At 38.5% G+C, this 23,308-nt stretch overlaps 1 protein-coding gene across 18 annotated transcripts in view; it reads right to left on the minus strand.

Annotated features, from left to right (window-relative positions):
- LOC105287975 (CUGBP Elav-like family member 2) overlaps positions 1 to 23,308 on the minus strand; it is a 457,839-nt gene that overhangs the window by 133,928 nt on the left and 300,603 nt on the right. For all 18 annotated transcript variants that reach the window (XM_026975347.1, XM_026975346.1, XM_026975355.1 and 15 more), the window contains one exon: positions 8,188 to 8,357. In XM_026975347.1, coding sequence (XP_026831148.1) covers positions 8,188 to 8,357 — 170 coding nt within the window. The remainder of the gene's footprint in view (positions 1 to 8,187; positions 8,358 to 23,308) is intronic.

The following is a 23,308-nucleotide window of genomic DNA, read 5'->3' on the forward strand; positions in this document are numbered from 1 at the left end:
AACATTTTTTTCAATAACATAATCTTTAATTGTAACACTGTAGAAAGGGTTAATTAATAACGGCGACTAAGAGACTAAAATTGCTTTCGCTACTTTAAAATTGTACGTGTTTATTTCTCGAGAACGTAATATGTGTAATGGCAATTGGAGTAACTGAAAAGAGTTAATTGAAAAATTAATTTAGCAGTCGTTTTTCTTTGTGACAATGTGTTTCATAGAATATTATTTCTGTTAAGAATGTCGACATTTATCAATGAAATTTTGAAACTGCACCTGGTAGCGACCGATGCCGTAAGTTCCACAAGATTACGGGGATCAAGAGCCGTTTAGTCGCAACTCCGACGAGACTTTAACTGGCTTTAGTCAAAGTCGCGTAATTCCCTACGACGAAAACGTAACGAGTTCGCGGCGGGTGGAATCCAACGAGGTCGTGGGGAGAGAAACGCCCTCGTCGTCAGGGCAAACTGGGAAAGTAAAAGTCCCAAATCCCGTACGCAACTTTAAATTAAAGTAGTTCGTTTTGCCCGCGTTTTTATCATCCCGCTAGTTGGCATTTTCGTGATCCCCAGGGAGGAGGTGGAAGGAAGTAAGGGAAGAGACGTTTGAAACGCGTGTAACAGCTTCTGCTTTCCTCCAGGGAACAAGCAACTAAAATAAAATATGTAAGCGTTTCTTAATCGTTGGAAGATTTTTTAATTTTTGAACGCATTTCGGATTTCGATTTTGTAATATAACATAGACTCTTTTGGTTATATCAAGCAAAATAGTTCAATTATGTCAGAAGACTTGTGCACAAAAAAAGTCTGCAAGAGCACACACTCGATACGCTGCACACGAAAATATTTATAATCTCATTACAATAATTGCAAATTTAAGAAAACCGTTTAACCGTTGAAAAACTAATGGGTCTACCTGAATCTTGCGATTTTGAAATTAAAGTGGCATCTCATTTCGTATCGATAATCATCCTGTTTCACGCGTCATTCACGCGTTCAAGAAAATGGAGAAAGCATCCTAGAGATGCAAAGCACGTCACGACGATTAATTCGCGCGAGATTTACCAGCCGGTCTTTGTATTTACACGCACTTGTAGCACGGATGGAATCCTGAGCAGGATCCAGCTCAAGGGGTGAACAAAAGGCAGAAGGCGTCATTAAGGCTGAGTGATCGACGAGCGGGCGTCGGAAATACTAAGCAAGTGCCGTTTGCCGACTGGAAGCACGTGCCAGTTCTTGGCGCGGGAGTAGTTTGCCAATTAATTAGAGCTGTTTCCGGTGGTGTCATCAGTAGGTATCGCCGATCCGCCGCCGCAATTAATTTCGACACGGCAAATTCGTAGCTGAAATGCAACGAGAAGCAAGTTGCCCTATTCATTAACATTTTGGTCAAACTTTTCTTGGAAGTTACATTGCGTAAAAAATTGGATTGCACTAACAAAGGTTATCTTATACGAATAAAACAAAATTTTAAAGTGCAATATATATTAATATGCTTAATAATTATATATAATATTATATTAATATGTTTCAATGTATACAACAATTACATCGCGAAGTTACGATTAATGATTCTTTAATGACAACGTTATATAATTATTTGTCAAATTTTTATGATCAGGTCCTCATGATATCTCTCTGTTAAATCTCAAAATTGGAAATAATGATATTTCAGAAAAAATTATTTTCTTGCCTCATGTCAGTGTTATTCAAACCTAAAAATTACGTTTGGCGTGTTCGCGCTTCGAAGTTCCCTTTACAATTATCTAAAGATCTTTCGACTTGTTATTTACACTTGGTTATCAGCTTGACAGAGCCGTTATGGGACCTCAAAAATTTATCTATCTTCGAAAAGTCCGCTACTCTTCTGCGAAAGAAACAAGAACTACCTTGAATCCGGCTTGCACGTGTTAGAACACAAGCTCGCTCGGAAGCAGCTTTGCGATACTTCCGCGCCAGAGTTTCGTTTAAAGTTTCTCGCGTAATCCTGAAGTGCATGGGTCTACGAGGACTTCGGCGTTCTTCACGATTTTGGCCTTTGGGAGACGGGAAGTCGGAAGACAAAGAGGCATGAGGAAATAACCGTTAGATGAAAGATAAGGAATTATTGTGATCAAAAATGCTTTACAAGTGTACAAGACATTGTTTAGAAGATGTAATAGACAGTTTAAAAAGATATTAAGAAGAATTTACTCTGTGAAATCCAATTCCCATTCTTCGGAATTAAAAATTTCGAAATAAGAATAAGATAAAAAGCATTACTTTGGATTACTCTCTATCTGTATCTTTAAAATGAGATAATAAAAAGTCAAAGAAATTGGACAAGAATGGTAACATATCTTTGCTAATAAACTCAATTATCTCCGTTCGTTAGAAAACTTGGAATCAATAAACAAATTAAATTAGTTTTCGATGATTATCGTTTTCCGCATAAAATTTCAATACGTAGTGAAAGGATTTAGATTATAATAGTGGGAAAGAAAATAGCACTTATCAAAATACTCTGATAAAAATAATCGATTATAATGCGCACGATAGAGCACGTTATATTCTTAGGAAGCCTTTAGGAAGGATATCGATCTCCTAGAGCCATTTTTAGGCGCTATACATGGCTGGCAAATAGTAGAACCGATATCTATAGCGATCCTTAAAGACAGCCGCGTCGACAAAGTTCAGCTTTCTTCATCGTGAAAGAGCAAGGTGACGTGAGCATGGCGCAACTTAAGAACGATTAATAGGGCCGCGTGATTAATAGTGGCGTGTACTTCTGGGAGTAACGAGCAGCAGGAGGTTGATTTGCGTTCTTCCCGTGTAAGGCAAATAAATTCTCCGAGCGATTTGCGCGAGCCGGAGTATTCTGATGCGCGAGAAGGTTTAGAACGAAGATGCGAGAGACAAACACGCGCAACGATACCGTATATCCTCCCAGACAACGAGTAACAGGAAACTCGTCGAAGAGGAATTCGCAATCGACACAAGAAAGCTCTGTTAATTTAACTAAAACATTTCTCGGCGTCTTTTCGCCCGGCGGGACAACGGAATTTCGCGCAGAAAATTCTACAACGGGAGACAGCGAGCTCCTCGTTCCTGTTTGCAGAGGATCCTGTTGTCGTCATTGTCGTCGTCGTTTTCCTTCCTTGTGCCGTAGCTCTCACAAAGTAGCGGAGTATCGAATTCCGCTACTTTGCGACAAGAAGCGGACGCAGTCGGACACTTTCGAGATTCCCATATATATTGGCTGCGATGCCAATCTTGAAGGTCTTCATTGCGAACACGGTTCCGCACTTGTTTTAATCGGGCATAAAAGGAGTTCGCCGCGAGTTCAGTGTCTTCTATTGGCCGGCCAAATTGAACATTCCACGAGTTGCTCGCTTTAGCGATATTGATTCCGAGGTAGCTTTACCATTTAATCTCTTTCTCATGGATCTCGTATTTCGAGAACGAAGACATACCTGAATCAGATAACGGCCGAAGTAATTACATTTTTGCTTTATGTCTTTATGAAATTAATGTTTGTGAAAGTAGGTTGGAATGCAATTATTCTTTATCCTAATTATTTATATTATCGCTACAAATTATTCGAGCGAAATAATTCTCAAAAAATAAACTTATTATTATATATTATACAAATTATATCATCATACAGATGTACTGAACGTAAAATATAAAAGTATTACATCATATTTAGAAATAGCCCATTTTACTCACAAAGTGTGTGATTAGAAGTATACCATCATGTATGTATAATTAGGAAATAGTTAGATCAAGTAAAAATTACAAAAACGTGAAAAAATTGACCTTCTGGTTACATCACGCGATATTATATTTCGTTCATATTTTACATTAATTACAAATATTTTACGAAATTATACCCAAACTGATTTCATAGGAAGCGCATGAAATTAAACAGGAAACGGAATATAGTGTCGTAATCACCAATGAAATATTCGAAATAATTTTTTTATTGTTATGCCGTGATATTATGTGAGTATTCCTGTGAGTAATTTAAAGTTTAAATTTATTCTGGCGTAAATCAAACATATTCCACAGGTATCCTTTGTTAATTTTTAGTAGAGCTTACGTCGAGTTCTACTAAAGCGTTCTGCGCTTTAATTAATATAGAATTTCTGGGAATTTCAGCGTTTTATTTCCACCAGTGAGATAAAGCACCTCGATGTATTGTAGAATTTACCTTCTGCCTCGCTGTTTGGCCAGCGTTAGACGAGCAAGCTCGCCATGTCGAGCGTATTATTCCGGCGCGCGCATTTTACTTAAGTAGTATAATTTAAACCGATAGTGCACGCGTCGCTTCGAAATGAAATCTACGGAATATTTGACGACATTTAGCAGACGTAGGTATAAATAGACGTAGATAGATAGACGTTTTGCAAGTAATAATCGAACCATCTTATAGCATTATGAGTAAAAGTTATTATGGTTGAAGCAGCAAAGAAATAGTGTAATACAGCTGATTATGAGCTAGAAGTTAATTTGAAAGCGGTAATTAACACGTTTTATTGTGGAATTGAAACTCCAACGTTGACAGAGATTTTGAATCTAAAATGCGGTGCATTTAAACAAACGGCCCGCGAGCGGGACATTAATTCTCCATTATGTCATAGTAATCAAGTTAAATTTTCACAATGGGGAACGAATTTCATCCCAGTTGTACTGCCTGCCGCCATCAATTTTGCAGGTGCGCATGACGTTTACAATTCGCCCACATTAATTATTCCGGAAGTTCTCAGAATCCCAATGTTTCGCGCCTTCCGACTTGGATACCGTGCATCGCATATATTTTACATACAGATCTACTTATCTGCAGAAAATTTCTTCAGAAAGATTGTTTCGTTAAGAAAATTCGTTTATCAGAGATACCTATCGAAACTGCGAAATGAGATGTCTTTTGGTAAATCTTTGTTTTTAATTCTTGATATTTTTGAAAAAGAAATTCTATTAATTATCAGAAATAGTTTTGGGAATAAAATAATGTGCCGGAAAGTCGCGGTTTGGATATTTAAATATTCTTTTTCTCTCTTTCTTTTATTATTTTATATATATTATAAAAATTGCCTTCTTGTATACTTCTTTTGAAGTACTAAAAGAGGAAAGAAAGAAACAGAAAATTAATGCAATTTATATATATATATATATATATATATAAATAAATTGCATATATATATGAGAATCCCCTATTATGAGATATGCTTCTAATATGAGATAATGGAGTTTCTGCTAAACTAGTGAGCACTATCTGTTAATTCCACCATAAACTTATTACTCTTGGTGTAAAATGTATTTAGTGAAAAATTCATTGTTCGTTATTGCGTTTAGCTTTTGCAAGAAAAGGTTTGTGAAATTGTGAACATGTCAAAGGAACTTAAGGTAAGTCTTTAAACCTTGTTTATTACATAATAAAGAAATGGTTGACAATAAATTCAGTATGCAATGATAGAGTAGAATCGTAGTAACAGGAAAATACGCGATTTGTTGAATTGCTTAATTGTAGAGGTTAGATTTCATGATCGCGGAACCGCTAGGCGTGTAGCTCGTATAATGAGATATTCAGGATACTCTTAATATGAGATAATTATTGCTCGAATATGAAGAGTATGTAGTGTAATACAAAGAAAGAAAATACTACGTTAAGGTTAAAGAAAAGTTAATACGAATTTATATTACGAATTTTTGTGTATTTAATTTTTATAGAATCTGACTATGGAGGTTAGAGAAACGAGGAAGCGTTGACAGTGGAATCGTGAAGATTTGGCGAAGGCTGTGGCAGCAGTATTTTTATAAAAATATCTAATAAAGTTTTTTACTTGCAATACTGATGTATTTTGCACTTTTAACACCGATTTCTCAAGGTATCTTATATTAGGAGCACACTTTCGCGATCTTGCGTAAAGCTCTTTTTTCAAATTTTTTTAATTTTCAGAAAAAATAATATTTAAATTAGATTTTTCATTTCACCAACCTAAAGCTTATTAAATTCTCTTCAAGAGAACGTATTACATTTTTAAATTCTGCCTATAGATTTCCTTACATTCGGCAAAATCGATATGGTATCTCATAATCGGGGACTTTCCTCTATATATAATAAAAAAGTAGTTTTTTATTATTCTTACATGATGCTTTCTATCTGCATCAACGAAATCTTAATGTACAAATATTTATAATAAATCTAACGTGTGGTAAATTGTTATTTAATGTTATTGCTATAATGATGACGCAGTGTACGTCATTTCTTCTCTTTCCTCGTTAATTCAGGATGCGCTTTATCGCGATACAAGTGTAATTACGCTTGGCAATTTGCACGGTGAACTTCGCCCTCTCTCCTCCCTCTTCCCCGTTATAGAAATCGATATTCCTAGACATACTGGGCAATCGTGCAGCCGCGCGCTGTCTGACTTCCGCATTGGCCGCAAACTTGAAGTCATGCGTACGGTGAAAGTAATTGTGCAAAGTTACGTCAGTGCGGACGACGTTTAGCGAGCGACGTTTAAGGTTTGTTATTAGTGAATACGTGCATATCTCAGTAGCAGGCGCGTTACAAACATAACTGCATTTGGATGTGGGAACGTAAGAGAATCTCACGAGGGTTGCACTTTCTCATCCCCTCCTTCGATCAATAAATACTGAGAAAGTACCGCGACAGAAATGACTCAACTAAACCGATTGTTTATATATATTTTTTCTTTATTTTCATTCCGTAATATATTATTATTATAGCTTTATGTGTGGAAACTAATAAAAATAAATATAAATTCTTTATAATTCCTTTCTATATCACTTCACTTTGTATTAATTACGCAGAATAACTTGTTATCAAACATGTTTTCAATTCCTTTCTCGTCAAATTTTCAGGAATTTCGAATAAAGAAACAGAATGATTAGTCGCACGTCCTAAAATCAAAACAATCCTTTTTTACTTCTTTTTTTACATTATCTATATCATCTATGTATACTTTGCATATAAGAATTAATTTAAAAAATTTAATAAACACTATACTTCAAATATTAAATATTTATTATAATTAAAATTACAAGAAAAACTATGCAATCATGGTTTTTTTACAATTTTCGAATAGATCAAAATTTCCAAAAGACCCGAGTATTCAGAATAATGGTTAAAATTTCAGCCTAATTCTCTCTTCCAACGCGCATGACGACATTCTGAACATATTGAAAATTCGATTACATCGAAAATGTCGATGATTTAATCGAAATAGCTGAAAATATGATATGATTTTGCGCGGATTAATTTATTCAATGGATTTATTGGCATAATTCAACATAAAGGACCGTTTCCAAAAATGAGATGATATTTCGATTATTCGCTAATCAAGTAGTGTTAATATTACAACGCATGTGATATACTATATATTATCTGTATATATCTTCTTTATGATTATACTCTCCATTATTTTAACATAATTATTGCATCACATCGCAATTAGCTATGGCAATTAAAGTTAACGAGGCATATAATTCGTTTATATTGAAGAATAAAATATATTCAACTTTCAAGAAGAAATTTTAGCGTGGTATCACGGAGATCGAACACATCTGGAGTTAATCTCGACCCGCGATCCTGTCTCAACGTTTTATCGTTCTTGCTATCGTAATACGTCCATTTTTCCCGATCTTTGCTTTCCTTCCATAACCATTTGTGTTTGTCATCCCGACATGTCGTTCTCCGTTAACTTCGGAAGCGTTGATGATCGCGAGAGCCTTGACATGTGAGCACGTACATTGATTTTGACGCTCGATCTCATTTTGTCATACGGATATCGAATAAATATATAAAATGGAAATTAGATATTCACATCACTCCACAGATATTTATTTATTGGCAAATATTAAAATTAAAAAATAGGCATATAAAAAAATTAAGAAAGTGCAACATGATTCTATTATAATTTATAAAACAATAATCTTTTTAGAGATAATATTATAGAGAATATAGAGAACAATATTACATTAGTATTTAACAAATTTAGTTATACTAAATTAAATTATATTGAAATTTAGGAAAGTACCTCTATTACCAATTTATAAAAAATAAATTATGCAAATGCATTTCTCTCGTTCTCGTCAGCTACAAGATCTTAATGTTACAGTCGAATGCAATTTTAAGCATGCATCGCAAATGTATGGAAATGGCTGGAAATATTGTTCTATCACTTACCCCTATGACTGCCAGTGATCTTGTCCCGCAGAATATTTATCTGATGCACTCGACCATACTCTTCAAACATCGTTCTCAGGTCGTTTTCGTCCATATCGTGAGGTACCTGCCCTACAAACATCTTTATGTTGTCCGGATCTGGCTGTTCCACGCTGTTGTTGTTCATTATGCTGTAATGTGAAAAGGAAGTTTATGCTGTGTATGCATCGTATTAAACATGCGTGCTTGGAGAAAAACAACATGCCGTTATTAATGCGTTAACAGATCAAAGAGCCCCGTGCACTCTATTTCAGGTTTATTACGGTAAGGTATAAAAGAGTAATTTGTCGATAGTCTTTTTACGTATAAATAATGTTAATACAGCTATATACGATATTGCAACTAACATTCGGGTTGTTTTAAATCTATCGATTTTTACGATATCAGAAGTAATAAAAGCTATACAACATATGAGTTATCATAAAGTGATTATATTGTATATAATGATTATATAAACAGATAAGATTTCTAGTAATATTAAATTAAATTGAATTAAATTAAAGTAAACGGCTTAGCTATTCTTTTATTTTTTCCATACTTAAGAAATGCTTAAAAACGATATGTATTTGCTAAATAACATTCGTTCATAAAAGAACGACCCACTGAATAAAAATGGTTTCGTGAACCGAATCATTTAGCCGACTAGTTTGGAACCCAAAATCCAATCGACTATTTTGATTGGATGTGCTGCAAAGCGCAAAACATTCTCACGGGCATCGCACTCGTTAAACGAGCGATTAAAATATTAAGCACTCTAACTGTGCAAAGTGAAGCAAAGGTTGATTTCATTGCGGCGACGCATGGCCGCGAATGGCCACAAAGTGAGTTAGAAGTTATCGTATTCGAAATGGAAAAATATTTGGCCAAATATTTTGCAAACGTGTTCGCTCTGTGAGTGCGATATATTTTATATACGGGGCATGCCATCGTTATTAAATATCGTTTCACCTACCGGCGGACAAATTTGAAGTCGATTTGCCGTTAGCGAGAATTTTAGTGGAAATCCATCATCAAGTCAGTAAGTTTCTGACCTTCTATTTTCGATAATTGAACTTCGAACACAATCCTATTAAAGTATTAAAACATTGGGAACGTAAGATTTGCGTGGTAATATGCAGCTGTTCATTTTTCGGATTAAAAATTAGTCCAAACTGATCAAATAGTTCACGCATGAAAGAAAATGCCTCACATGCCGTTTATGTATTTTATATGTGCGCGAGTGCAACGAGCGCGCGTATGCTTTTCGGTGAAATTTTTCACGAGGAGAGCTCGCACTCGAGCCGAACTGCGGGATTAACGGCGCATTTTGCGCAGCGTGCCTGTATGCGACGTATGTCGCCATGGATATTTTAGCACATGCAGCTGCGAACGCGCAACTCGCGTAAAAGACTGCTCGTAGTGTTTGGCTATCCCAGAGTACATATTTGACTGGGGACCGAGGCTCGCGTACGCTTCCGAAACTTACGCGGAGCTTTTCGCCGGCACGCAGTAATTTCGTGCGGATTATGCGTGTTTGAGGCCATTCCCGTGGGACATGTGCGACGTCCCTCGATCCTGATGAATACCGACCTGCTCGGAAACTCACCCTCTCATGTCGAGCGGCTTGAACACACCGTGAGTTCCTTCTAATTTCGCGCTTCGCGCGAATCGCGCAAACGCATCGTCTCATCCTTCGCCAATATTTTCACTCTCTTAGCGGTTGATTAAAGTCTGATACCCGGGTCAATATTTTCTATCCCACCCGGGTGCTTTTACTTACCCGCGGAAACACGCGGAACATTACGTCCGGCTTTAATTTACATTCTTTCTGATTATTTCAACAAGCGCGTGCGTGGATCGCGCAAATTTTCCCAGCGATTAAACAGAGAACTTGAATATTCAGCTTTGATTTTAATTGGAGCCAGACTGATGTGCTGACTGATGCAGAGCCTGCGCTAATGATTTAAAAATTAGTATCCACGTAACAAAGGGCTATTTCTGTGTAACAAGATATTTATTTAAAGTGTTCAGCACGAACAATACATAGAATACATAGAATTTACATGAAAAATACATAGAATTTCTCGAATACTTTCTTTTTTATAATATATTGAAATTTTATATCTCACAACATATCGATGTATGTTATTTTTAAAGTATTTACAATTTTAATGTATTCTCAAACTGTATGGTATACATGTGTTTGCAAATGGAAAAATATCAATTTAATATAAATATACATTTTGTATTATAAATACACATATGTTTTCTACAGAAGTTCTAAATATGCCATTGTCAAAGTAGTTGAAGAGCCTTAGCTTGAAGTGACATTCCCAAAGTTAATCTTGAAAAAAACGAATATTTCAGAGAGAAAGAAAGAGAAAATGGGAGAAAAGGAAACGCACGCGGGAGGCACTTCCGCTTTTTCGCGTGCACTCGGACGCATCGGGTGCATGCTGCGGCGCTTTAGCGAGCGGTTAGCCGCCTCGCGTGAGTTATGCTCGTCGTAGAATGCGGCTGGTTATATGAGCGGAAGGCATTACCGTTTCACGCTGCGAACGCGACAGTTTGTTGCGCCGTAAAATCGCCTGCATAAAGTTCGTCGGTTGAAATAGTGACCCGGTGCACCGGTTCACCACTCGCGGTTCTTTTTGCCTCTATCTCCTCCTCCTCCCTTGCCCGTTCCACCCTCCCGTTCTACCCACTCCCATTTGTGCCGCTATAAATCACTGAACTTTTCGGTGTCATCGTCCGCGATATGTCTTCGCAAGCTCCAATCGATCACGCGGTGGTATGCGCGAGGTGGTTAATTACATGCGGCCCTGGAGTTGTCGTGACTAGTTGAAGCTTCGTCGATGCTTTCGTATAGCTGATCTATCTCTCACCCCGTAACAAAATTCCGGACGTATCGATCACGGAGCAGCCAACAAGAGGGAGGGAGGAAAACATTCGCCGTTCGTGGGATAAAACGAAGTTTGTACAAAGCCAGCCGACCAGTCGGCCGGCCAGCCGACCGTTCGTCTGTCTGTCTGTCCGAACGGCAAATAAGGAAATTTCGGAGCGCCGTCAGGCGTGCGCCCCATAGGGGGAGAAAGCTTTTGCGATCACAAGGGAGAATAAAAAAAAGAGTTCGGGAATTTCGCGAAACGATAGGAGAAAGTTAATATTAGTCGGCGTGGTTTAAAGCGATTTTCCAGCCGAGTGGCCGCTCTCATCTCGGTCCATGAGAGTATGGATGGAAGTCCTGGGAAGAGAGGGTAAGAAAAGGAGAGGGTGTCTACTACGACAGGAAGTTCTCTGGGGAGCTGCCTCCCGTCGCCTTGCCTATCCCCTTTCGTGAACAAAGACAGGAGTGGGTTAACTAATCAAAGAAGCGACTGGGTTAAGTTAACGAAAAGGTCCACCCCGGCGAATCGAGCGGCGATCGGCAATCGCTTCCTGGGGATTGGTCACGTGCCAACATCCGCGCGATGGCTCCTCGATTGGATTAATCGAGATTTATCACGAGGTTCCGGAAGAGGAATCACACAGTTCCAGCCGAAATACGTGGACATATACGACAGCCACGCTGGCGCGGTTGCATCGCCAGCGGAATTGAGACGCGTGTAATTAAAGCGATACACATTGAAATTTGCGAGTTAATTAAAGTACTAATGACAATGGTAAGGCAAACGATCAATTAAATTGCTATCGCTCGATGGACCATTTCGAAGCAGAGGAAAGTCGGTCCGGAAAGTTGGCTGGTATCGCCGCGATAATCGTAAAATACCAGCGATGGACTTTTGTGCGAACGCTTTAGTAATTAAAGCGTGTTTCGCCCTGGTACAAGGCAATAAATAATTACAAATTTTCATAACGGTGCTAAATTTTCATTATGCGGCGCAACTAATTATGAAAGCGACGCAGTCTTGACGACAGCATAGGGCGAGCTATAAATTAATGCTTATAAATTGGTATTCAGTGAGTCTCATAATAGTTTTCTCAAAACAGCCTTTCGACTAATAGCTACAAAAGCATTTTCAATAAATTACGATCCAAACAATCAACAAACAAATTACGATCAGCAGTCGCATATTTTGACGCATAATAAAATAATTTAAATACTTTATGAACTATTTCGGTATTTCTATTTCTATTCTAATGTTTTGCGCGCGCGGTTTTTAAAAATGTTTACAATTTATTGTAGAAATTTACAATAAAGATTCAAAAAATGTATTGTAAAGATTCATTGCTTTTTAAATTTGTGCATACTGACGTCTCTTATACCTCAGCTAAATTTAAAATGTAAATTAAAATGTGATCATACGAATCTATCTTCTATCTCTCTATATATACAGGGTGTCTCAGAAAGAATGGGACAATGCTCGTGTGCAGATAGAGCGGACTGAACTGAGTCGAAAAGTTTTGTACCATTTTACAATTTTCGCAATAATTAACGAGTTATTAATTATTAAAAATTACTGTATTATTCCGGCCTACCGCCGAATGCAAGTGCGCGGCGAGATGCGACCGCCTAGCGATCGAGGTTGCTAGGCGCGCTGGTGTTGTTTATTACAAGTGGCCTGCCTAGTCATTGTCACTGCGATCGCTAGGCACTCGATCGCTAGGCGGTCGCATCACTCGTATCTCGCCGCGCGTTTGCATTCGGCGGTAGGCCGGACTAATACAGCGATTTTTAATAATTAATAACTCGTTAACTATTGCGAAAATTGCAAAATGGTACAGGACTTTCGACTCAGTTTAGTCCGCTCTATCTACACACGAGCATTGTCCCATTCTTTCTGAGACACCCTGTATAAGCCAAATACCACTCACTGACTCATCAACGTGCAGCCCGAACCACTGCACCCATCGACTTGAAATTGTAAGGGTATATTCCTACTATTACGTAGGTGCTCACTAAGGGTGGGTTTTCCGAAATTCCACCCCTAACGGGTGAGAAGGGGTAAAATGTGTTTTTATTTAATTCTACACATAATATCGCGGGCGAAGCCCGCGTGACGGGGGATGCTAGTACTATCATATAGTGTCGTCGTATTTTTGACTTTTATCGCAGGAAATGCGAAATGTTCTCGCAGTGGCTTTGCAAAATCGTGTCGTTCCGGACACTTCCCGGTGATCCCGGCGTGATTTGTGGGTGCCGCAAATTGACCCCGGTTACGAGCAAGGACGACCAACAACTCGTAATCCCGCATCGACGTTACCGTGACAGTAACGGCTGTTACGTATTTCCGGTGTCCAGCGTTCGCTCAATTATCAGACCACGGCGCGGATTAGTGCCAGTGGGTGTACATGCATCGCGATCGGTATCTTATCGGTAATGGGGAATGCTGTTCCTTCCTCGGGCTGCGGGAGGGTGAATAGGGTGCAAAGATACGACGGGGCGAGATCGTATCCTATGTCCGGACGACGAGATCGGGAAGAAAGTTAGGAGCGCGACGGTCCTGATAGGCAAGCTACATCAAAGAAGCGCACTCTGTTCGCGATTCCGTTCGTTCTTCCTTTCCAGCCGTGTGTCCCCTCGTTCTTTCTTTATCCACCGATCTTGTTGATGTGCAATATTTAAGCCAACAATGTAGATTGATAACTTCAAAGCTGATTACACGGTTAAATACGAAGGTAATGAAATTATTTGCTTTTGTGTCCTCTTTCACATTTCAATCTTGATTTTAATCCTTGAAGGAAAGTTCTTCGCTGTTGAAAATTTACAGCATGATTAATTAATCTTTGATCGATCTTCAACTACAGATGCATGAAAACAATTTTGTTTGTTCGTTAAACTGTGTTTGCTATATGTCTATTTTTACATACAGCACAAGGGAATTCATATTTTCAAGTAATTCCGCATCGAGAGAGATTATAGAACACGTTTTGATACATCAGCGATCAAAAGGAGTTCAAACAGAATTAATATCGCTGTACAGTGAGAAACCATACGTGTGTAAACGTAACACCGCTTTTAAGAAGCAACCATTTACCATCGCTAGTGGGGAATGAATGATGATACGTGCTATACAACGAACCATTAATCATACAGTATAATCGACGTGTCGGCGATTCGTCGTTACAAACGAGCACCAAAGGTGCGTATCAGGGCCGGCGCAAAATTAATGGTAGACACTTCACGCTTCGAAGTCAGCGTTTTCGGCGATTCCAGGGGACGTAAGAGATAATAGCTCGATATAGAGCGTGGTCTTGATAATGGCCAACGGGCACGCGAAATATTACGTACGAGTCGCGCCACAATGGAGCGTTCTGTGGAATTATCTGCGAGTTCATCTGTCGTAAAAAAATCGCCGCTATTCCGCTGACCAAATCGCTCGTGATGCGTTATCCTGATTGACCTCCACCCTTCTATCCACCCTCTTTCGCTCCCCCCTCCTCTCCTGGCTGTCTTTTCCTTTGTGTTCCGACGTGCAATTTAGCTCAAGTAATATACCGTCAGGACGTGTCTTTACACATCACTAATAGCACGAGAGGGAAACAAGCGAAGCACTCGACGTAATATAGCCGTCAACGTAAATGAATATCGAGTACGGGGTCCGCGTCATGGCAACGACCTCTCTTTTTCCCGGTTAATTAATTGACCCGCTGCCCCGATCGAAGGAAGGTATAATTCGATAGTCATCACTTTATCGACAGACATGCACGCAGTCATACGTGCAGTATATTATTGTCTTATCAAACCACACGTCGGTCTTCGACCAATGCATATACTTTATGGTTACATAAAGATGTATCCACGATAGATAATTTATCAATTTAAAGTAATCCTTAAATGTGTACAAGTAATGATTTGCAAAGTATTATAATGCTGTATAAGCAACACAATTGCGCGAGAAGAAGTAAAAGAAGAGATTCACTAGCTTCAGTCGAAGAATGAAATATTGAATATTTAATTTTATAATATCGCACATGGCAGAAGATTTAACAACAAGACACCACCTAGCATTTTCATGAACGAGACATATAACTCCAATGGAATCACGCCGTTATTGAACGTACGATAGAGGCAGATTGAAGGTGGCCGTTATTGGCATCCGCTAAGGTGGCTGAAAAATGGCGGAAAGACGCAAAGTTAAAGATACCTGGAGCGTCGCCCTTCGCTACTCGTTCGGGTAATGTATGTGGCGATTCCGTGAAGTTACCGGCTTTGGCGAACAATGGTCTCCGGGAGTTTCGCTCCACGGCTCCTGAGGCCCGCTACTTTCGCAACTTCGTCGATATTTCAGAGGCCGTAGGACTAAATTCTCCGGCGATGTAACACCACTACGGACCTTGTAACGCTATCTAGCTACGTACTGTTTAACTGTCCCAAAGATCGAATGTATCGGGATCGTCTAAAGGAAGACGCACTGCGCCATTTCTGCGGACGAGCCATCAAGCTGCGATCGTAAATTCCAGAGTCGTGCATATATTTTTCAGTTCTCCCGGACACCATTCCGCTTTTTCATTCTTAAATTATTCGTTCGATGTATGATACGAAAGAACACAAGTTATTTATTATTATGCGTATCTTGAATCATACATTAGCATGAGCTTTTTTGGAATTATCACTAAAGTGAATGTGACAGAATAAATGCATGAAGTTAGCTTTAAAGGGACTATATTCTATACTTCATAAAAGCTGCAATAAAATATTAACAATTTTTATCCAAACCGAGAGTCACATATAGTGATGTCTTTTTCGATAAACCGTTATGTAATACCATGTATTATGTAATGCTATACCATTCAATCAAATTTAAATGAATTAATTTACATATTTATAAACTATACAATCTATCGTGTAATAATGAATTTATAAACATATTTTTAATTTGCCTCAACAATTACTCGTTATATAATTCATACTCTATACAAAGAAACGGAAAACAAAGGAAGAGAATTAAAATTCATATTGATTTCGTGCATATGCGATCATATCGTTTAATATAGTAATATATCATAATTAAAATAAACAAAAATATTTAAATATTCGGATAAAACACTTTTATAACATTAATTAACATTAAACATTTATAACATTTATAAAGGAATAGTACATTTATAATATGTTATGTACAAAATATCTGAATATCTACCTATCAAATCAAAAAGATAATGGTTTCTGTAAGAAAATTAGATTAAGCTTTATATATATAATAAATGGCACACATATCATTTCTATTTATTCCTCTAGAATATTATTATATGTTATGTATTATTTTTTATATTTTATTTTATATATTATTAAACTAATTGAGAAAAACTTTCCTCACATTAATGAGTGATTATTTTTATTAAAGATAATATGTAATATTCAAAAATATTATAATTCTTATGGAAATTTATTCTTTACTATCTTATTCCATTTGTGATGTATAAAATGTTATTAAACCAACATATCCGTAAAATATCCGTAAAAAACGTGACGATTTTTAAAAATAATTTAATAAAGAATAATCTAATAAAGTATTATAAATTTTTTAATAAAGACCATATTTCCGGAGAGATGCGCACATATGATGATCTAAATCTATGTAAATCGACAACGTGGAAGCGATCGAGGATAAAGGATGTGTACGAGACAGGCGTAATCCAGTTTATCGGACAGACTAATTAGAGGACAAGCTTGGACCCCAAGGGACGGCCGAAGGGATGGACTGCCTGACGTTCTTGTCTTTAGAGTGTTCTAATTGGCGTAAGTGTTCAGAGATCGGACGCCTCGCTCGTACGCGATATTGCCGCTAATTGAAGTACTATATTGGTCATATTCATAATCGAAAATATGAAACGACTAATGTATGCGCAAATGAAGGGAGATTATCCATACGGATAAATTATTTGCATTTCGCACCCATCACTCGAATTAGAGAACACAGTGCAAATATCGAATAAATTCATCGATAATATCATATTTATTCTTGCCATCGTCCACAACGAACGTCCTGGACCAAAGGCAGTAATGAAACGAAAGGGCGAAGAGTGCAGGTGGCATCGAGGGCAAAATATCGCACTGCCTTTGGAATTTAACGAGGGACAAAGGTATCGCTCGACCTCCGACGTTCCGATAGCGAAGTACCGGGACTCAAGCACCCTCAGACGAGTCCGTCAATTTCCGCGCTCGTTAGGTGGGTATTTATTCTCGCTCCTTCCACCCGTCATGCACCTTATACCGTGCCCTTTCACCGCGCTTCACCGATTGATTTTAATTATTTTTCCGTCTCTCAACACACCCGCGAGATTTCCGGCGCGCTTGCGATTTGTTCAGCCGACGCGTCGCGACGTGATTAATTCTAAAAACCGCAGGCTGCATTAAGATCTTAGTATTTTTTCAACATTATGTCCACGTTTTTCGTCTGCATTTTTCTCAAATCTCAATAGTCTATGTCGTTGAAACATTTTTCATTTATGAAGAAAAATCGATAACATATAATAGCAAGGCGCTATTATAATCTTAATTGATAAAAAAGTTAAAAAGTTTTATAGGTAAGTAATAAGAAATTAATTTAATGAAAAAAGAAATTTATTTCAATAACTAAAGAGCTTTTCTTTCTAGAATTATTATAATTTAAGTCTTCTGCTCTCTAATTGTAATTTAAGTAAACTGTAACTTGGTGTCAGTCAATCAACAAGAATATCCATGCTTCAAGATTATATTTAAAGATATGATATGTACTTAAGTTACAATTAAAGAGAATAAAAGACTAAATTATAATAATTCCAGAAAGAAAAGCTCTTTAGTTGGTTGGCTGATGCTCAATTAACAAGAATATTCCCACAGAACCATTTCATGTATTATTTAATTTTGTCTCACTTCATATTAGCACATTTTAATCTTCTCGCGCTTTGATTCCAGCACATTTCCTCGCAATAACTTAGAAAATCTTTAATTCACGTCCTAGTAGAACAGCGGAGTTGTAAATCTGTAATTTGCTATTGATAAACCGTTCTACATCTCTCTCACCTGTTCAGCGTCTCTCAACATTCCTTTCATCTGCCTCTTATTTTCATTTTATTTCTTTATTACTCACACGCACATATACTCTCTCTCTCTCTCTCTCTCTCTCTTGCTCTTTTCTCTTAATGTATCGACCGATCCTTTCCACCTTGCAACTTGCGCAACCACTACCTTACGCAGAATGGCTCTGAGTAAACGCTTTCGCTTCAGCGATTAACTCGAGTTTTGAGTGTTTGAAATGTCGAGTGGGTAAACTGCATCCAGTCACGTGCGCAAGAGGGTGACTACGAGACACGACTGCTACTACGACTATGTTGCAGTGCATTCCATTACAACAAACCATCGGCGGAGTTATGCTTCTTCGGGAACATTACGCGACGCCCCGCTCATCATATTTTTCTTAAGTGCAGGTTTCATCCAACACGTTGAGAGATTACTCCTGATGATATTATAATAATATAACACGCTCGCGATTACTGATTGTAACATTCCACGATATTGCGAATGGAATATTTGAAGTTCAGTTTACTTTAGATTGATTACCTAGATGCTTGTGCATTTTACAATTTTATTACAGTGATCGTAACTGTGTTTTCAAATTTTTACTTTGATCTGTATTGTAATTTCTGACAATTAGTGTTCCTTTTTTGACGACGCGCTGCTTATCGTTACATTATTGAGCGTCAACAATTTAGGGGGCTAAACGATCTTAGAGCCGAAAAATACGAGAAGGAAGAATGGCTGATAATAGATAGACGGCGTCTTTCCCATTAACGGCGACGACGCCTAATTGTTTGCTTTGTCTCAACGACTCCGTCGGCTCTCTGTTTGACGAGAGAGCACTCTCCTTCGCGCAGCACACGAACTGTAAAACTAGCCGACCCGAAGTGGATCTTTCACCCACCACTCACACAACCCGCTCTCGTTTATTACTCCTTGCGCCCGCTTTGTCGATCTTTATTCGAATAGTTTCTCCGACATTTGGCCGGTCAGGGATTCGCTTCGTTCGCTCAATTTACTTGGGGAGGTTCACACTTTATGCCCCCTGTCGAGCGTCCGGCACTAACGAACATGCTGACGGATCTGCCCTCCCATGGAAGACGAAGAACGCGACGTTTCGTTTCGGAAAAAAAGAACGTATAAAAAATGGACGACGAGTTGGAAGAAGCCGAGTATGCGAGATCCGCTTTCGTCTCGAATTAATGGATTTCCCCTCGACTGGTGAGTTAACGCTCGGTTTAATTTTCTTCGTTGCTTTTCCGTCGTGATTCTAATATTACTCACGAGCAACGTCCGAAACTCTCATTTTCTCTTTGCTGATGATTTTTAAATATATCAAAAAAATGTGTTTTAATGATAATTGTTAAAATTACGAAATATATTTTTTTGTAATTATGAGATAAGATTACCTCAGGCAAAAATCTCGTTTCAAGTTTTTGAAAAGAAAGATTTTCGTTTTAAAATATTTTTAAAGTATCCAAATATATAGAATTTTATCAAGTGCTTTAAATGTCATATAAAAACGTTTTGTTGAGAAATTAGTTAGTTAAAACTGTCCATTAATTACGCGATAATTAAAAAAAGCACCATTATTCTTTTCTTTTCATTGATTGTCCTGCTTGCAGAGTCCTTTCATGCGACATCTATTTACGGTGGTCGGTTTTTCTAACGTATTCACGAGGCACGTTTGCATAAGTATCGCCGAGCTTAAAGGTGGTCCAGAGAAAAATTTGAAAGCCTTTCTGAAGTGAGATTTCCATGACTATAAGCGGGTTTCTGCATCGTTTATGGTACGCTTTCAAAGGTGGCCCTCGTTTGCATTCGGTGAAAAGGGTCCATAATTTTGGTTTACGGACGGTGACAAACTTAAATTATTATACGAAAAGTGATATTATTACATTTGTGTACAGAGATCCGTGACAATGCGGCCTTTATATCGTGACAAAATATCTAAATAATGTCTGTTTTAAAGAACTATGAATTGCACACAAGAATATATTAAATTCCGTCAAATTACGACATTGATAATAAAAAATATAATTTACATAATTTGCCCATACTCGAAGTAATATTCTCATCGAGATATATGTAAACATCGTTGTGCAAGTACTCAATATTCAATCACGAAATGAAAAACAGAAAAACAAGAAACAGTTTATCGAAGTAAAATAAACAGACAAATATATTGCTTTTTGCGCGGATTTACTTTTAATTTAAAAACTTTATAAACTCGACATACGCTTATAAAGGAATTGTCAGATTGTTGCAAACGAGTCATCACGAGAATGAATTTTTCAAGCATTGCGTGTTGCGTGTGTGTATGAGGAAATACAAACTGGTAGAAACTGCAGATAAATAGGTAAATGCAATAGAGAAGCTGCAATCATAGCTGCACCAGATGAGTAGTCCTGGAGAATTCAGGACGACCCCCATACGCACCATTGCGACTGGGATTGACGTGAATGTGTTTCACGAAGTGTGAATGATGTGCTGTGAAGGGATCGTATGCGCTAGGCTTTGCCATACTCGCTGCAAGCTCTTCATCTTGTTCCTCAGGTACTCATGGGAGTCTTTAACCACACGATAAGAACAAAAATATCTAGCTCAGAGCATGAGATCAGAAAATATAATGCGGAATATAACAAATTTTCTACAGCCGCTATCATCCGTCAGCTCATAAAAAGCATAATACTTTACATTGCTAGAAAAGCTACTCTTCTCCCGTGTAATTCTATCGTAGTCAGTGCAATTCGATAAGCTTTTCAAAGCTTTCGAATAAGCCTCTAAATCTGAATAGGTCGTAGTAAGCATGATGAGGAATATTTTGTACAAACGAGACGGGAATGAGCGCCGGGAAAGCAGCAGAATGTTTCATTTGTCGGATTTACGAGCCGGGCGACATCGCGCGAGGCACGGTCATTTATTTAAATCCGACAATTCATTCACATTTTCATACTGCTTAACTTTTATGCGGGACGAGCATTATGCGCGAGTAAAGCACGCGAAAGCTTTGACACACAAGCGCATTCGTGCACACGCGCGCGCACTTGTTTCGCTGCACTCCGCTTGGCCGACAAAAAAATCTCTCGTGCGGGCCCGCACTCTCAAAGTGCGATTCTATCTGCGAAACCGGCGTTACTAACGAACCATCAGCAGAGTAAAATTTCCTCTGTGCGCCGAGTTCAAAGTTTTTCGCGGACAGATAAACTCGTTGTTACGCTCTTCCCGCAGTTCGTCTGCCCTCGCGAGTGTCCCTAAATACGAACGACTAAATACGTTCGTCTACCCTCACTTTTAAGCGCTATTTGCTTTTTAATTATATAATTCATGGTGAACCATAGATATGTCGAGAAACACAAGATGGTACTTTCAACGCTCAAAAGTTTTATTAAATAATGGGAAGCCTCTCGAAGGGAGGGGGTATCTCTATTCAATAGAGACGCACATTCGCCATATATCGTTATATAAATCTTTCGTTACGTCCCTTACTCATGCAAACCGCGCTACACGAAGAAACGCCATGCAATAAAACATAACGATTGCACCATTTGGCCTCGATCGGGGACAATCAAATCGCGAATCTCCACTTAGGAGAAACTCTGCCGAAAATCGTTTATCCCTTCTGTCTCCTTTCTCTGTTTCCCGTCTACCACCATTCTTCTTCATGGAGAGGACATCGCGTTCTTCTTCTCGAGGATAAATATGCAGAGCACGAGGCGTGTTTCGGAGAAGTGACATCTGCTTTCGAATCGAATGCTCTCTGTCACATTGTGCGGAGGCACCCTTCCCACGTTTCTGTTACCTATTCAGCCCTCCTCCTCTCCCCTCGTTGCTGCCGTCCTCTCGTGCTCACTCCCTTCAGCTCACCGTACATGATACATGAAGCACATAGCTCCGCCATCGGATGGCATGACACTCACCCAACCACCGTCCCGTGAAATCATGCCCCGTGATCCCGTGACCCCCGACCACGGCGCTATATCCCCTCCTCTTTCATCCATCTGGATCACCCTCTCGTTGCAACCCTCCTCCAACGATCGTACCTACGACGTCACTTCTGTGCGCACCACTGGAGAAATGCATTCTTGCTACTTAAGATCGAATAAGAAGAGTGATCCAAAAATATTAGTTTAATAAAGTATATATAAACGCGTGTATATTAATAAAATCGCGTTATATATATGAATGCGTCTAGATTTCAGAAAATTATTATATAAATAATCTTATAATAATAACTATATACTTTCAGTCAATTTCGCACCAAAGGTATTAATTGTCTTTCGCGCTCTTTTCGCAATTCGTAAAATAATCTTGATAAGAAGATTAAATCACTTTTATGTATTAATACACAATACAGTCAAGAAATACTATCGTCTTAGAAAACCACGTTTAGTTACGGCTGAAGGAATTTGAAAATTTCCGAGGAACAGGTATTTCTTTGTGAAAGACAAAGCTGACAAAAGCGCCAAAGTTAGAATTGTCGGAAGAGTTATTGAATCTCTCACAGAAAGACGTCTCCAAGTTACACTGTAGGTAAGTTGTAACTTGATTTTGTTCGCGGAAATTCACAAAGCTTGACCGCGTCACGACTAGAACGGACTCTTGCCTTTCTTCGGTTTTCCGTCTCTCCGTTTCCGCTGCTTCCTGTTTTCTTCACTTCTGGCGTAATAACCGACGGCCGGATCTCTCTCGTTATAACTTTTGAACGATTAGTCGCCGTCCAGCGATTGGCCGTCTTACAAAGTTTGTTTGCGATTTTTCGCAGGCTGCTTCCCGCGAAACCGCGGCCCTTCCGACGGACGTTAACGAGTAACTTAGCCATCTAACTGTCGGAACTTCGTTAAGAGTTCCAATAAATCGTCGAGGGCTCTCGCTTTACCGTAATGGCTCTGTTGGGTAATGAATCGGAAGACGTATCAAAAGATGAGAGATTGCGCGGGTCTTTACCGCCATGTTCAAAATAATCCTTCAAGTACGCTGAATTGTGGCTACTCCCTTGATATTGAAGGGATCAATTGATGATGAAGATTTATTATACAATATTTCTTTAAAAAGGAGACATTGACGTCGCATATATAATGAACACATTAATGTTTACCTAGGAATATTCATGTGATATCACATGTCATCTATACTTGTACTTATTAATGCTGCTTTTTA

Source organism: Ooceraea biroi, chromosome 2, assembly GCF_003672135.1.
Source record: "Ooceraea biroi isolate clonal line C1 chromosome 2, Obir_v5.4, whole genome shotgun sequence".
Taxonomy (NCBI): Eukaryota; Metazoa; Arthropoda; class Insecta; order Hymenoptera; family Formicidae; genus Ooceraea; species Ooceraea biroi.